Below are 16,407 nucleotides of genomic sequence, written 5' to 3'. Positions count from 1 at the left end.
ACAATTTTTATAATAAACGAACCTATTTTTAACTCAATTGTTTGTTGGACGTATCATCAAACTATTGTACTAACTCTTACTCCATTTGCTATTTGGACCATATATACATGATTGTATGTATGAGTGACTTTGCAGAATTATTTGTTTTCTTGTTTAGTTCTTCGGCTTTTCATGATTTATGGCTAGAGAATTAATGACAAATTTTTTAAAACATCAAAACCATTCTTTCAAATTTTGTTGGGTAGCACAGAGGAGCTGGTATACAGTGCCTTGACTCTCCAATTGTTGAAGTTCTGCATATTTATTTACATTAACTTTTGTTAGATTTTCAAACACCGTAAGTTTTGCATGATAAAACCTTCATTTGCAGTCATGGAATCCCATTTTATTTAGCTTTATTTGCAGGAAAGCTTAAAATACCAGTTCTTAGACCATAAATTTCACAAATATACAAAGGTTATAAGGTTAAAAATGTATAAGTATACAAAGGTTACTTACTTGACTGGGAGAAGTGGCCCTGAGTCTATTATAATCTGTTATTGAGTCACCTCTTTCGCGTTGAATTGGAGAATTTAACTGCAAATTCTAGAAGAAAAAATTTTGATAATTTGCTTTCTGTTTGAACGCTGGTGTACAGCTAGTTGTTTATGGTTAATATTTGTTCGTGAGATGCAAAAGAAGTTTATGCCTTTGTTATAAACGGGCCCAGCGACAAAAACCAGTAACTTTATTTGACTACAAGTAAATAGGCCACAGCATTGTTACTGTTGTTGGTTATCAAGCCTGGTTTAATCTAGTTACACATCTGTATTATGATATTTACTCCAACTGATATCCCTAGTTTATATTACCGGCACAAACTCAATGTTACAGTGATCTTCAGAGTGATCTTGACCTAGATGGACAGGGAGGAAGGATGTTTCTGCGGGTGCTATTAAATCTTGTCATGCATAACTATCCTTCGCTGGTCTCCGGGGCCCTGCAACTCCTCTTCCGACACTTTAGTCAACGCCAGGAAGTCCTGACAGCCTTTAGACAGGTACTGTATATAAGTGCAAACACGGTATTTTCCATAATGGCTAACACACGCAGATATGTTGTCATTTGGCAATTGTCTTATATTCCAATTTATCATCTCTGTTCTCAATCTGCAACAAAAGCAAGCATTTATTGATTACACTGCCGGTTTATTTACCGTAGGCTCTGGCAGCATCGCTATGTGTTCAATACAAAGATTTCAGCAGGAAGTCCATATACATTCAAACTGTATTGCATTAGCGGGTGCTACCTATACTTGACCATAACCAGCAGGTGCTGCCTAGAAGTGACCATAACCAGCAGGTGCTGCCTATATTTGACCATAACCAGCAGATGGTGTCTAGACTTGACCATAACCATCAGGTGCTGCCTATACTTGACTATAGCCAGCAGGTGCTGCCTATACTTGACCATAACCAGCAGGTGCTGCCTAGACTTGACAATAACCAGCAGGTGCTGCCTATCTTTGACCATAACCAGCAGATGCTGTCTAGACTTGACCATAACCAGCAGGCGCTGCCTAGACTGGACCATAACCAGCAGATGCTGCCTATACTTGACCATAACCAGCAGATGCTGCCTATATTGGACCATAACCAGCAGGTACTGCCTAGAATTGACCATAACCAACAGGTGCTGCCTATATTTGACCATAACCAGCAGATGTTGTCTAGACTTGACCAATACCAGCAGGTGCTGCCTATACTTGACCATAACCAGCAGGTGCTGCCTATATTTGACCATAACCAGCAGGTGCTGCCTATATTTGACCATAACCAGCAGGTGCTGCCTAGAATTGACCATAACCAGCAGGTGCTGCCTAGGCTTGACCATAACCAGCAGGTGCTGCCTATATTTGACCATAACCAGCAGGTGCTGCCTAGACTTGACCATAACCAGCAGGTGCTGCCTATATTTGACCATAACCAGCAGGTGCTGCCTATATTTGACCATAACCAGCAGGTGCTGCCTAGAATTGACCATAACCAGCAGGTGCTGCCTAGACTTGACCATAACCAGCAGGTGCTGCCTATATTTGACCATAACCAGCAGGTGCTGCCTATATTTGATCATAACCAGCAGGTGCTGCCTATATTTGACCATAACCAGCAGGCGCTGCCTAGAATTGACCATAACCAGCAGGTGCTGCCTAGACTTGTCCATAACCAGCAGGTGCTGCCTAGACTTGACCATAATCAGTCGCTGTAGTTTATCTCAACAGAGTAATAATGACACATTGCCTCCTGCTCAGGTTCAGTTACTAATATCTGCAAGTGATGTGGAGAACTATAAGCAAATAAAGGCCGACTTGGATGATCTGAGAAACATTGTGGAGAAATCAGAGCTCTGGGTCTACAAGGACAGAACTGATGATGACGCTGCTGACCTCGAGAAAAAGGTTCAAGTCGTGTATTTACTTACATTGAATAGACTTGCCAGATGTTGTTAACTGACCTTAGGAGAATTTGTGACTTGTTCACCGAATGCTCGAACCAAACAAATTTTAGAATCTTTCTCTAGACAATTAAAAGCCTAAGCTACACTAGGATGCAAAGAAATGTCTGTTCTTTCTCCTCACTATAATTTGGTTAGGCTACATGAGAGGACAACTCTTAATTTCATATCTTGTTATTAGTAAACAATTGGTCAAGATGCCTTCACCCCAGTTTATTGAGCATGTGAGATGATCATGTCATGAATTCTTCCATGCTGATGAACATCTTTCACAAACCATCAGGTCTTTGTGGAATGGCATATTGTAGGAATGCTTGTTTTTGCTGTTTCTATTAAAAGTTCTGGTTGCTTTTGTTAATTAATTGGTAAACAGTTCAAGGTATAAGGTTCAAGCAACTGTCAAGCTTGAGAAACTGCCCAACTGTTGATCACTTAACGGAAAAATGGCGCGTGTCTGGTTGGTGCTTGGTGTTACCCAGCCGTAACCTCTGGTTGGTGCTTGGTGTTACCCAGCCGTAACCTCTGTGCCTCTTTTTGAGGATGAAAAGAAGGACAAAAGCAAGGAGAGCAAACGTCACCCATTTATCTCCAGACACAATAGTTCCGCAATAGACCTAGATATCGGGCCCTTCATTGAAATGAACTCTTCTAAGAATTACAAGACCATAAAGGTAAGATCTCACGTCGGTTGTTGACAAAGAATGGTCTAACACAGTCTAATTCATAAAGCTTGCCCTTTGCAGAGCCACTGGAATGAGGCGCCGATTAGACTGCAGGTAATTTCACACTAGGTTTCAGGTAACTTTACGTTAGATCGCACACACTTTGTTCTGAGCGCAGTTGCAGGGTGGTGGCACTACGCAGCATGCACTTTCCTCAAAACCGGATTGTTGCGCAGTCATGCCTTCGGCTTTCTTATCAGTCTTCTAGGCATGCAGAGTGTTCCCGCTTCGAGGTTTAGCCTCATGCGTTTTGCCCTATATTACCTTTGAGTGCGAGTCGAGCATCTTCATCTTGTTACGAAACAGTTCTAGGAAGCCATGCAAAAGTGGTCAATAAAACTTTCGTGTTTAATATTGTTTTTCTTCAGCGATGTTAGATACGTGAAGCCTGGCGCTTGACAAATTTTCTCTTTATTCATTGTGCCTTGCTGCGGAGTTAATTTTTTATCTTTGCCGTTGTTTAGCATTATTTAGCCAAATTAAAAAAGCAAGACTGGTTAATGCTTAATGTGGTCAAGTTTTAACCAGAATGTCTTATTTGAAGGATTAAATAGACAGAAACAAAGGGAGCAATACACGACCTTCTGTTTCTGTTGCTACAAATATACTGGACAATACTATTGTAAAGCAAAATTTTCCCTTAAAAATCATTTCAATAACTGTTTTAAAAACTCATCTGCGTTCAATAAAACACTTGCTCACTTTTCAGAATATATCTTACACAAACATCAGGCTTGTCTGTTATAGTTCTATCACTCGGCTGGTTAGTATAGATGCAACATGTATTATGCTATTGGTCATGTATGTTCATCTACCGCTTCATATTAGCAATGATATACAGCCCCAAAGGATAGCCGACGGCGCTCATATGGGCGGGGTTTAATGATGAAGCTCTGTTGGGATTAACCCGAACACGGCACCCGAACAAACAAATATGCTGAATAAAGCACCTTGTAAATTTACGAATATTATGAGCTATAGTGGTTATTTTACTTATCTGTTGAATTCATTTTGTTGTCAAATAAATATAGTATCCCAATATTGTCACCGTTATGATCAGTCAGTTGCCATTCACAAGCATTCGTGATATTAATAGTCACAATCGTAAAATAGCTCAAATTCGGTTTTGCATTTAGATTTTGAGTATGAAAACTACACTGCACAGCTTTGCCTGCTGTCCCATCTTATTGGCAAGGTAAAACAATGTGAAACCGATGAAAGACTTTGTCATTTTATATTAGGGGTGGCAAAATATTAATCAAAAACTAGAAAAAAAAATGCCGTTGTTCGGGTAATTATATTCAACTTTAGGCATATACTACGACCTTTACTAATTTTAAAATTACTAAAAGTAGGTAATTTGAAATGTTTTATTTTGAATAGATACATTATTTTGGTTAGATATTACCCCTACATTGCAGAAATTCAATGTTTGCTATTGTGACCCGCGGGGTCTACTGGCTGAATAAGCTAATGAAACGATAACAGCGATTCGTGTTTTCTAAAACCTAACAAGGCAACGCGACCGCCCCGCGAGAGTTGTGTTTGCTTTGAAACCCAGGCTAGCACAATCCTAATAGAGCTCCATCATTAAACCCCGCCCATATGATAGCCGTCGGCTATCCTTTTGGGCTGTATATCATTGATATTAGTTACAAATCCGACTCCTTTTATGCTACACATTTACTCAGGTAGTTTTATCATTATGAGTTCAAGGTGCATCCCCAAGATGTTCTCCAAGCTGTCATCTAGCTTTGTTACCGTCATTTCTCTTTAGATTGTCTTGCAAAGGCTTACGGATTTATGCGCGACCCGTTCCTCAAAAGGACAAATAGTTCGACCTAAGAAACACGAACAGAGACTACTGAGGAATATGGGAGCTCACCTTATCGTTCTCGAACTCTTACAGATTCCCTATGAAAAGGTAGCCTTTGTTAGTTCTTTGAATGTATATTGTAGAGTTTGGTCATGATCTAATCAAGATTTGCTAAATCCACAGATTCTTCTCCTAAAGATTTTAATTCCGCAGGCTTTTGTGTAGATGATTGGTAACTAACCAGCCTGTGAGCATATAGAGTTTTACATAGAGTTTTACATAGTTTTACATTTTACATATTTTCTCCATTTTAAATGCTACTCCAGCCACTCTGCTCTGTAGAAGAAGGATACGCGGATGCATGAGCTGATGAGGCTTGCCCACGAGTTCCTCCAGTGTTTCTGTCTTGGTAACAAGAACAACCAGAGTCTCCTGCACAAAGACCTTGAGCTATTCCTCACCCCTTCGGTGAGTCTATTTGATCATAGGTGAGCCGGGGAGGAGGCTAGACTCACCCCGTGTCTGATCATAGGTGAACCGGGGAGGAGGCTAGACTCACCCCGTGTATCGCATTCAGTGGGAGATCATGTTTCAACCATATGCCAGCTTTTCTCTGTTATTCTTTGAAATCTCATTGTCATTATGTGAATTATTATATTACATTTGAAAAAGGTTGTATTGCATTATAGATTAACTGCTCAAGTTTCTGTTACCAACCTTTTATGGCAACACTATTGCGTACAAACGATTTTTATTTATGCAATGCCCATCTCTGATTCGTAGCCTTTTGATTCTGACTGGGTATGACCATATGTAGGTGTTTTATAACCTGCTTAGTCATAAATAACTGAATTGTTTCAGCAACCATAAAATGTGCCAACAGGCATGGTGACTATAGATATAGTGATTGTGGTAGGAGGGCCTGCCCTAGCGCTTCAGAGTTGCCCTCACCATCTTTCTATCAACATTCTGCACCACCGATATTTCTCTGCTTCGCTGCTAGCGTTAGCACTTTTACGAGTCGCTTATATGCTATGTTTATGAATGTTGTATAGCATAGTATCGCTTATTCTGTAATAGGTTATGCGCTCTTTGCGCAAAGACCATACATATATCATTTTAGCATAATATAATAGCATTTTGTTGAAAAGGGTCACTACATCTATTTGTCTATTCATACATGATTGAATTTTGTTGATGCGAGGCAAAATTGATGTTTAACAGTCATCCTTTGCTTCTCATTAATACTTGTATGAATAGGATTTTGCTCTTTGACCTCTACCAGTTTTTTTATCAGTGATCCTACTTATTGTGCTTTTACTAGGCAATGCCCAATCAGGCGGTAAGTTGGAAGGCTCTCATGAGTCTGCAATCTGTACTTTGCTCAATTGCTCCAGTCATCTCTGCCCATCTTCAAAGAGTGCTTGTTGAATATGCATGTTATGGCTCGGTCTGCAATCAGCTCTTAGCTCTCTATCGATCACAATATACTAATCTTGCCTTCCGTTAGATTATCCTTCCTCTACCTTTAAATTCTGACCATAAATTCACAAGTGGCTATTCCCATGCTAACTGTAAAGGCGTATGTGTTAACTTCGTTCAACAAGATTGTTTGTGGGTAAATCTTATAAGCTTATAGATTGGTAAGTTTCCCTTGATCATTTACCGCTGAGGCTGCTGAGGAAAACATTCATCATCGCTGTAGAAGTGATTGGTAATGGGCGTGAAACAGCTGATTCTGATATGATTACCAGAAAGCAGTCTGTTAGGCAGAAGCTAGAAATCGCTATAAATTATTTTTAAATATTAGCAAATAATGCATTCGTATTACACTGAGCTGTTTATGTTGCTGATTAAATGTGTTGGTTGGTAAAAGACTATTCTACCACTTGAAAACCTACCACTAGTTCAAGATTTATGAGCGTTTTCTATATGTCAATTAATTCTTAGACGATCCGTGCAGGAAGAGACAATCCTAAATGCTACTCTTGTTCATTTGTTGTTAATGTAAAACATCCTGAAGCATTTGCTCTCTAGACTGTTACTGCTGCATGAAACTTGCATGCAAATTTGAGTCAGCAACCTCATTTTCTGAAAGCGTGTTCATGTTTACATCTTCATAGTATGTTTATACCGCTATGCATGGCCTCACATAGGTAACTAATATTTCAGTACATGCATGAGCTTAGTAGAAGTTACTAAAAATGTATAGTTTATTGTGTGTAGTTCAGTAGGTAAATGCAAATATTTTCTGTTGCACAAAGTCGATGTCAAATCAACTTTGTGCAACAGAAAGTCGATGTTGATGGAGGAGGCGTTCATATTACATACGGTATATCAGGATAAATACGACACTCTTTGGTGATGTAATGTACTTACATTTAACTTGCTGAAATATTTGCTGCTTCGCAGATTCTTCTTTTACCGCCCAATCATAGGAACCCCTTTTAAGATGCTGCTTTCGTTTTCTTCGGGCTTTGCATTTCTTTCTGGATAACTAAAGCAGGGAAGAGAGGGAGCTATAATCTAGAGATACGAAGGCTTGTTATTTAACTTGAGCAAGGGGAAAGAGGAAGCTATGATCTAGAGATATGGTACCTTGCTATTTAGCTAGAGCAGGGGAGAGAGAGAGAGCTATGATTTAGAGATATGAAGGCTTTTTATCTAATTATAGCAGAGGGAGAGAGAGCTATTACTTAGATATATGGGACCGCGTTATTTAACTATAGCAGGGGAGAGAGAGAAAGCTATGATCTAGAGATGAGGGAGTTATTATCTCTCAATATAGCCATCACTCTGACTAAACTTTACCTCCTTGTCATATTTTCCTGTCTCTTCTTAATTACACTTCTGGCTTTGTTACACGGGTTTCACATTCCCTTCATCATGCGCACATACCTATTCATCTTTATAACATATTACTATAACATATACTATTATATTCTATACAACTCGCTGGGTGTATACCTGAATGCTCAAACTGTTTTTCCTGGCAGCATTTTGGCTTTTTTGGCTCAACCCAAATGTCAGATCCACTTAAGAAGAAGGTTCTAGATAGTTTTATTTAATCGTCTGAATAATTGGAGCGTTTCTTCTACACATGCTATTGCCATCCTCTCTTCATTTGTTTAAACAGCCGACTGTCCCTGGTAGTCAGTAGACCTTCAAACCTTAATATAGGTTTCTACCTTCAATTGCATATTCCTTAATACGAGGAATGACAATTCTCATATTTGTCTTAGATGGTGTGGTAACACAGATATTATGAACACTTTGACTAACTGTATGTGTTCCATGTGAGTGATTAATGTGTGGAGTTGTCTCTCTTTCTTAGTAGTCTCCAGACTGGGAAAACTAGCATTTTCAATTTTTAATAACTTTGTTGTAGAAAACAGCTTGCAAAGTGTGACTTTATTTATTTATTTTTACACACGGCTCAAAATAATGTTCAACTTTTTATGACTTATGTTTTTGGTTATCAAACGTATCAAGTTTATTCTTTTTCATAATTATACGGCTTATTTGAGCAAAGAAACACCAACGCGCATGACTTATGTTATAGTTGTGGGATGCACAGACTGCCAGGGCCATATTCCTTGACAACCAACAGCTGTGCAATGAGGTCACTGAGCGGGTAGTGCAACATTTTGTGCGTATGATAGAAACCCATGGAAGGTATGTTGAGTATCTCCAGTTTCTGCAGACGATCGTTAAGTCTGAGGAGAACTTCATCAGGAAGACTCAAGATATGGTAATGAATGAGGTAGGCATCTGCCAACTAATCTCTGTCGCACACGAGAATCATCATGTTAAGTCTTTCTCCCTCTACAATCTACATGTTACTGGTTTTATGTTTCGCAACACTCAAATGTTTAATTAAATATTACGCGTGTGCTTCATTGTTCCTTACCTATGGGTTGTACTATTTACGGTGTGAAGTTAATTTTCGTCTTACATTTTAAATAAATGTTTTTGGCAGCTCGTGAATGTAGGAGAGGATGTACTGCTGTTTTACAACGATAAGCAGTCGTTCCAGGCGCTTGTACGCATGATGAAGGAGACTGAACGACACAGCGACACAAACAGTGCTCTCAACTATCACATCACCCTCGTACAGTTGCTAGCAAACTGCACCGAGGGTAAAAATGTCACAACCGAGATGAAGTGTATTTCACTGCTACCGCTTGATGACATCGTGAAGGTCGTGACTGACCCTGACTGCACCCCGCAAGTATGCTTCTCGTACTTCATTATCTATGACAGGTTTTGGTTTGAACCTTGCAGATGCTATGATCAAATGACTGCTATTACTGGTCATTTCATCAGGTCCTAGGGGTAACTGATGAGATTCCATCTTTTCTACTGTAACCCTTTTTAAATTCCCCTGAATATTGCACAGAAAATTGGTAAGTGCGCACACCTTTTAACTCATATTCTGTTTCTTTACATTGCAGGTGAAAGCAGCCTACATCGATTTCCTAAATCATTGCTACATAGATACAGAGGTTGAGATGAAGGAGATATACACCAGCAACCATATGTGGACTCTGTTTGAAAGTTTTCTAGCCGATATTGTGACAGTCACCACATCCACTCTGGATAGATCACACGCTGACAAGGTAGCATCTGACATGACGTGTGTCTGTTGATAGGTGTGACTGTACCTAAGTACATGTATTTATGAGAATTACTTTGAAACAGACAACTTTCTTTTATCAGTACAAAGTACTCATAGAGTTATTATATTTCCGTTCTTGCTAATCTGGAAATGTCAAACTAGTCAATTTCTGTCACCTTCTTCTACTTGTTATTATGAATGCTATTACATAGTTAACTGTAAAATCCATAAATGTACCCTTACACAGAAGGCAGGTTAAAAGAGGCAACTCAGACTTTAGTCATAGTATAGTTCTAAAGCCTACAAAGTTGTTGCTTAAAACAGTTACAATCTCTTGTCACACACCCTTCAAGTGCATCTTGCAGTCTCTGTACCCAAATATATTGCAAGCAACAGGATGTCAAACTACGACTCAATTCAATGTTTTCAATTGCTAAATATCTAACTTGGTTGGATAATCTTATCGAAGAAAGCTTACGTCTTGCTCTCATTCATGAGCTACAAACTGTACAAACTACAAACGGTTCCTCTTCCCTTTTTTATTACTTAGTAAATTGCTGCTTGTCCGCCCACATTTGCCCGCCCATGTTTGCCCGCCCACATTTGCCTGCCCACATTTGCCCGCCCACATTTGCCCGCCCACATTTGCCCGCCCACATTTGTCCGCCCACATTTGCCTGCCCACATTTGCCCGCCCACATTTCCCCGCCCACATTTGCCCGCCCACATTTGTCCGCCCACATTTGACTCATCTGGATTACCTCCGAGTGACTAATTCTAGTTGTAGGACGTCACTGATGGTTTTAAATTTCCAGCATTTGAGTTGTTAGACTCTTGAAAAACTAGAAATATCCGTCAATTCCTGTGTTGTTATTGCAGACATTAGAAGATTACGTCAGCCACATTATCATGTCTGTCATCACATCCTTCTTCAACTCGCGTTTCTCAGAGCAGTCAACAACGATATCCGCGAGGCAGCCTGTTTTTGTGAAGTTGTTGCAAGGAGCATACGGACTGTCAGCTTGCACTTGGCTAAGTGGGATACAGAAGTACCATGTGGAAACCTGCATTAAGACTCTTTCTGAGATAGGTGTGTACTATAAGTGCTTCGACCTTCTTTGTATTCTGTCGCACTCGTTTCTTTATGCAACTATCTCGTAGTACTTCAGGTTGCTTGTGGTATTGGCTATTAAGTTTGTCATAATACGCTAGTTTTCTAGAACAATCTATTAACGATTTACTACGAGGCTATTCCAACAGCATTTCATTCTGGCGAGTTCTTTGTTTGTAGCGAAAACAAGAGGCATAGCCATACCGACAGACCTGGATAGCCAGGTAAACTCCTTGTTCAGCACCAACAAGCTTGTCATGAAGTCAACCAAGCACTGGATGTTTCTTGGCAAGAAAAAGGAGTCAAGTAGTGCGCTGTCGCGAGACTACAAGAGCATCATCGAAGGGCTACAGGTTTCCTTTTAACCTTTCCTTTACTAGTCTTGAATAAGTTAGAATATACATGTATGTGTGATGCTAAATTGTGGACGGGGAATGATTTCAACTGGATTTGGGGCGTAAGTGTTTTTAGATATCTCTGTGAGTTTTCAATTTATGAATATCAGTATATATTTGTAAGTCTAATTATTTCACTTTTTGGAAAGATCAGCAAAGAAGCCCATTCTATGAACTACTGCAAGCGTTGTTCAACTGTAAAACTTGGCAAATATCGCTATAAAACCATTTTATATAACGTGACATGGACCTGCAAAAATATTTATTATTTTTTGATACTGTTTTATACACCAGATATCTTGGTAAACTGAAAAGACTGGTATGTTTTCTGCTGTTACATATTTGAAACTTGTAAACTGTTGAGTTGTTTGTAAAGAGCTGCTCGCTTATGAAGTTTGCTCCTTGTCAGGATATCGTTGCCTTGTTGGAGGAACAGTTTCATCCTCTGGTGCAAGCTGAACTATCAGTATTGGTGGATGTCTTACACAAGCCAGAGATCCTCTTTCCTGTGAACACTGAGGCTAGAAGAGACTGTGAGCGAGGTGGATTCATCTCTAAGTAAGTGACATAACATCCAGTCATATGTGCTAATGCGTCATAGAGCTTGAATTAATCGTTTAGTATACATGTGATACAGAGAATGCAAGGACTGTCTTTTCTATGCAACATATGCTATCTAAAGATTGCCTGCTGTATCTTACATAGACTATTTATCAGTTGTCTTCTCTATATTACTTAGACTATTTAGGGATTGTCTTATCAATGTTGTGTAGTTATTTTCTAAATTACACAGATTATCTAGGGACTACCTTCTCGATATGACATAGACTATTAAGAACAGTAAACTACATACCCCACAGGATGAAATTATTCGATGGATTTAATAATTTGCGAATTCACGAAACTGTCAATTTCGCGAATTATTAAAATCCGCGAATAATTGGTTTTATTTTTTACATAAGGAAAAATAACTACTATCTCAAATTAAAAACTAGTCGCTAGGCAGAGTTAGTAAACGTAGCTGAATTTCACACTCCATTAAAATCATCACCGGGGCTTCGAGTTAAGCCCATTGCCAATGCATCACACTGCTTTACAAAATTATTCAAGGTTGTCACACATTATTCGGAATTCAGCACGGCGTCATCATCGCAAAAATCTCTCCTGCAGTTCTTTACGTTGAAAAAACTCATAACTTACCACAAGTTGTTGGTTCACCGAAGGCCTCCAAATCGTTGAATATTCATGAAAACCTCTGGCTTTAGTCAACAATTTATAGCCTAGCGTGATTAACATCAATTTCTTAGCTAAATAGAAATCTAAACACGTGGTATACGCGCATGAAGGTTTTATTCTATTGCTAGCTGCGTTCACAGATTAATTTACTCGCGAATGTGTTCATCCACGAATAATTTAGTCTGTGATTATGCATGAAAAGACAATTCTTGCGAAATTTAACTCCGCGAATGATTTCATCCTGTAGGGTATGATACGCTCTATTGGGATACTGTCTACTCTATATAATATTGTCTATTTAAACTGCCTGCTTTATGTGAAAAAAGTATAAGTAAAAATCGTCTGCTCTTTTTTATAATCTATTCAAGGACTGGGCAATAAGCTTCGCTTTATTTTTTGATCATGTACTCTATTGGTTGATGTTCACCTTCGGCCTGTGTACTCTATAGAATATTGCATATCTGGTGACTATATACTCTATGGTATTGTATATTCCAAGATTGTTTGCATCATATGGAATTCGTCCTATTTTGGGACTGTGCAAATTGTAAGTTCGTATTTTTGAGATAACAAACCCTATTGGATCATGAATACCTAAAGATTATACACTATATTGTACATTGTCTAATTGATAAACATGTATTTCAGGTAATACACACTGTTCTATATTTTCCTGCTTATCATAATAATGTGTTAGTAGAAGGCAGCCATTTTATCAGCCCTTGCATCCTTTTGCACTCCTGCAGCTGCTCGCACTATAAAGCTGCTATAAGGGAGTTGCCTTCATTGTCGCAGCTATGCGCTATGCATGTCTACTGGTATTAGGTTCAGTGCAGTGTATGTAGTATATATATAGTGTATGTAACTATGTCCGTACTTAGGTTGATAAAGCACTGCGAGAAATTGTTAAGTGACAGAGATGTGCGGCTATGTGTTAAGGTACTGCAGACCCTCAAGGAAATGATGTCAGTTGACTATGAGTTTGGAGACAAGGTTAGTTACTAGCTTCTTTCACTAATACTAAACTATGTTCACTCTATTACACTACCATCCAAACGCATTGCCTAGAAACTGTGTATTGATGTCCTCCTTGTATTCCTGTTGCTCTTCCGATTCTTTATCTGATTAATATTATGAGTATAGTATTAATATTGATGAGGCAGACAAGTAACATCTGCTTATTTACAAAAAAATATTTTCTTTAATGAAAATGCATGCAGCTTGTTCCTTACGACAAAGAGAGCACAATTCTTTAAGAAACAGACGGTAGTGGTAGTGTTTAGATGTTTTTAGCTAGATCAAGACGAACATCAGTTTACTGACTGGTTATCTCTTGTCTGCGGCAAATATTGTTTATTACGAGGGTTCTAGGTTTCTAAATATAGTTTATTTCATCAAATGATTTTACAACTTACTAATTGAAAGCATTGATGAAATGATAGAGCGAGAAGAATATTCCCAGACCTCTTAAAAGGGTTGAAGTCATCCGTGAAAAGTTAGTCTTCATGTCACGGACCAATTGCTCATTTAGATAAATCAAGGTATTATCTTTTATTATCGTAATGAATTATTTTACAAGAAATATTAATTATTATTTTATTGCGGCTCATATAGTTAGGCTACATCACTTCTACAAGAAATAATGGCAGCTGCTAATCCTGCTATATTGTGTATGGATTGCTTGTTCCTTTCCCTTTTTACTATTTAGTGATGAACTGCAGAAAAATAGCTATAAGTTGTGTTTCGGTAATCGTTTTCTGGGTTTGTTTTTTCACTTGAATGTCACCTGTACTTCCCTGCCCCATCTATTAGCCGTGTGACCCAAACATCACAGAACTCTGAAGCTCATGTGAATGCCCATGGAAGTCTTTAGAAACTCCAATTTTTCAAGACATCAGTCTCAATATCAAGTGATAAAGCTATCTGCTACCAAACCTTGTCATACAACGTTGTTCCATTTGATGTAACTTTGTATGCAAAAGCCATCATGCATCAAATCAAATATTCATATAAGATTGTGATGTTTTGGTTTAATTCATTGTAGATAAAAAAATACTTCAATTGGTTATAGCACTAAAGAAAATGCATTATATAAAGCTGGGAAAATAAAGTAGGAAAATATAAAATGAAAGTAAAAACTGAAATAATAATCAGTAAAAAGAGGTTTTTTGTTATTTCACCTTTGAGACACATGAGTCGAAGTCTTGACTCATCAATGTGTAGGTTCAGAAGTAGAGTCAGTGATAAGTATATGTGGGGGAGATTACTCCAACTTTCATTAAATGAAATTTAAATGAGCTTAAGTTATATTTTTGTATTATTTTTATGTTTTATTTTCAATTTTTTTGAATGCTAGTAGTAATATACATAATATTGGGACTTGATCAGCTACCATTGTGAACAATAAAGATATATAATGTCAACTTTCAATGCAAGATTGCTTGAGTTACTTACTTAAAAAGAACGGGCTAACTAACATATTTTATTCAAAAATCATGATTTTATGTCAACACTTTTAAATGTTAATCAGTTTGAATTTGCATGTATCAATATCTAGTACAGAGATACCTTTACTACGTTTACCAAATAATGGCTGCAAAAGGCAATGTCATTCTGCAACATTTTGTTAAGTCTAAATTCTCTGTTTCCTTCTGCAGAGGCCCTGATGATATGCTCTTGTAAGCCTTCAAGGCCCCTGTTAGGTGAAAAACTGAAACTGAGGGAACGTGTGTAAAAAAGACATTTTGAGAGTTTGGAATTTTTTACCACGACATATTAGCCCACAAACATTTTCGGTATCCACTGCTCTGTTGTATAAAAGTATTGCTAATGGTATGAGATGCTGTGACTAACCACTTGCTGATTGCTGTTAATAAAGAAGAGGCAGCAATTGCTGCCAGAGAGGGTAAGAATAAGCAATGTTGTGCTTATGTATTTTTTCTCTTTCCAATTGTTGTCATCTAGTGTAGTTCATGATTTTCGTGAGTGTCTTTTACTCAGTGTCTGGGTCTCCTGCATTTATCTCAGTTTTTTTGGGCATTTCTCTATTCTTACTTCTAGCGCTTGCATGTCCCATTGAGTAATTAAGGTTGTGAGTTGTGTTCCCCTCAGTCTCCCAAACATCCCTCATTTAATTTGGAAATAGAGATCATATTGTATGAAAAGATGTGCCGTGGCAATAGAGCGTACTGATAAAAAACTGGCATGCAATTGACTTCATGACAAATGTTCTGCTGCAGCATGCGATGTGGTCTTCAGTTTTCTATTATTCGTATAAGTTATGAGGCATTTCGAGGCAATTTGGAGCGAATTTCAATACCGCCAATGACTTCTTCAATGCTGTTAAGTTTGCAGATGTATTTCATTTAGGTGTTATCACCACATAAAAGTTGTAGTTTGCCTTTGTGTTCTTCAATAACTTGCACATATCTATAATATTTGAACAATTTGAGATTTGTTGCTGTTACATTGCTATATTGTCCTTGTCACCCTAGCCATGTCTATGCATGGTCTCTAAGGCTAAAGGAGGTTTCCATCATGCACACAAATCAAGTACATGTACATGTAGTCATGTTGTAGCGGATATGTAGAAGTACTTCTGATACGTGTTTGCCACATCCTTTTTGGAGAACTTAAGGCATTACAATTGCAGTTAATGACGTTATATAAAAGGGGCCTAGAACAATCACTGTTTGACTATCTTTTGCTCTTTAAGTATTGCTAAATCTTTAGTCACAAACCACTGGAGACTAGCCTATGTGGGTATTCCATCTGGACTCTTTTTTTAATAAAATAAGGTTTGATTGGATGGGCCAACCTGACGTGACTTCTGGCTTTAGCAAAGCAAGCTACATACGGTAACCTTATTAGTTGAGATGAACTGTTTCTCAGCAAGTAAATAAAATTTGCACAGATGGACTGAGAATAGATAGGAGTGTGAGCACAGATGGACTGAGAATAGATAGAAGTGTGAGCACAAATGTACTGAGAATAGATAGGAGTGTGAGCACAGATGG

General features: G+C 38.3%; 1 protein-coding gene across 1 annotated transcript in view; it reads left to right on the top strand.

Annotated features, from left to right (window-relative positions):
• The window catches only part of LOC137393680 (inositol 1,4,5-trisphosphate-gated calcium channel ITPR1-like), an 89,363-nt gene that overhangs the window by 53,327 nt on the left and 19,629 nt on the right, over positions 1-16,407 (top strand). The window contains 13 exon segments of the mRNA XM_068080324.1: positions 874-1,039; positions 2,291-2,437; positions 3,033-3,164; positions 4,993-5,139; positions 5,374-5,499; positions 6,356-6,373; positions 8,594-8,794; positions 9,011-9,262; positions 9,486-9,650; positions 10,529-10,739; positions 10,941-11,113; positions 11,565-11,713; positions 13,228-13,384. Of these exon segments, the coding sequence (XP_067936425.1) occupies positions 874-1,039; positions 2,291-2,437; positions 3,033-3,164; positions 4,993-5,139; positions 5,374-5,499; positions 6,356-6,373; positions 8,594-8,794; positions 9,011-9,262; positions 9,486-9,650; positions 10,529-10,739; positions 10,941-11,113; positions 11,565-11,713; positions 13,228-13,384 (2,044 nt within the window).

This window comes from Watersipora subatra, chromosome 1 (assembly GCF_963576615.1).
Source record: "Watersipora subatra chromosome 1, tzWatSuba1.1, whole genome shotgun sequence".
Taxonomy (NCBI): Eukaryota; Metazoa; Bryozoa; class Gymnolaemata; order Cheilostomatida; family Watersiporidae; genus Watersipora; species Watersipora subatra.
The sequence above is the reverse complement of the archived record's forward strand: the minus strand, read 5'-3'. Positions and strand labels throughout refer to the sequence as shown.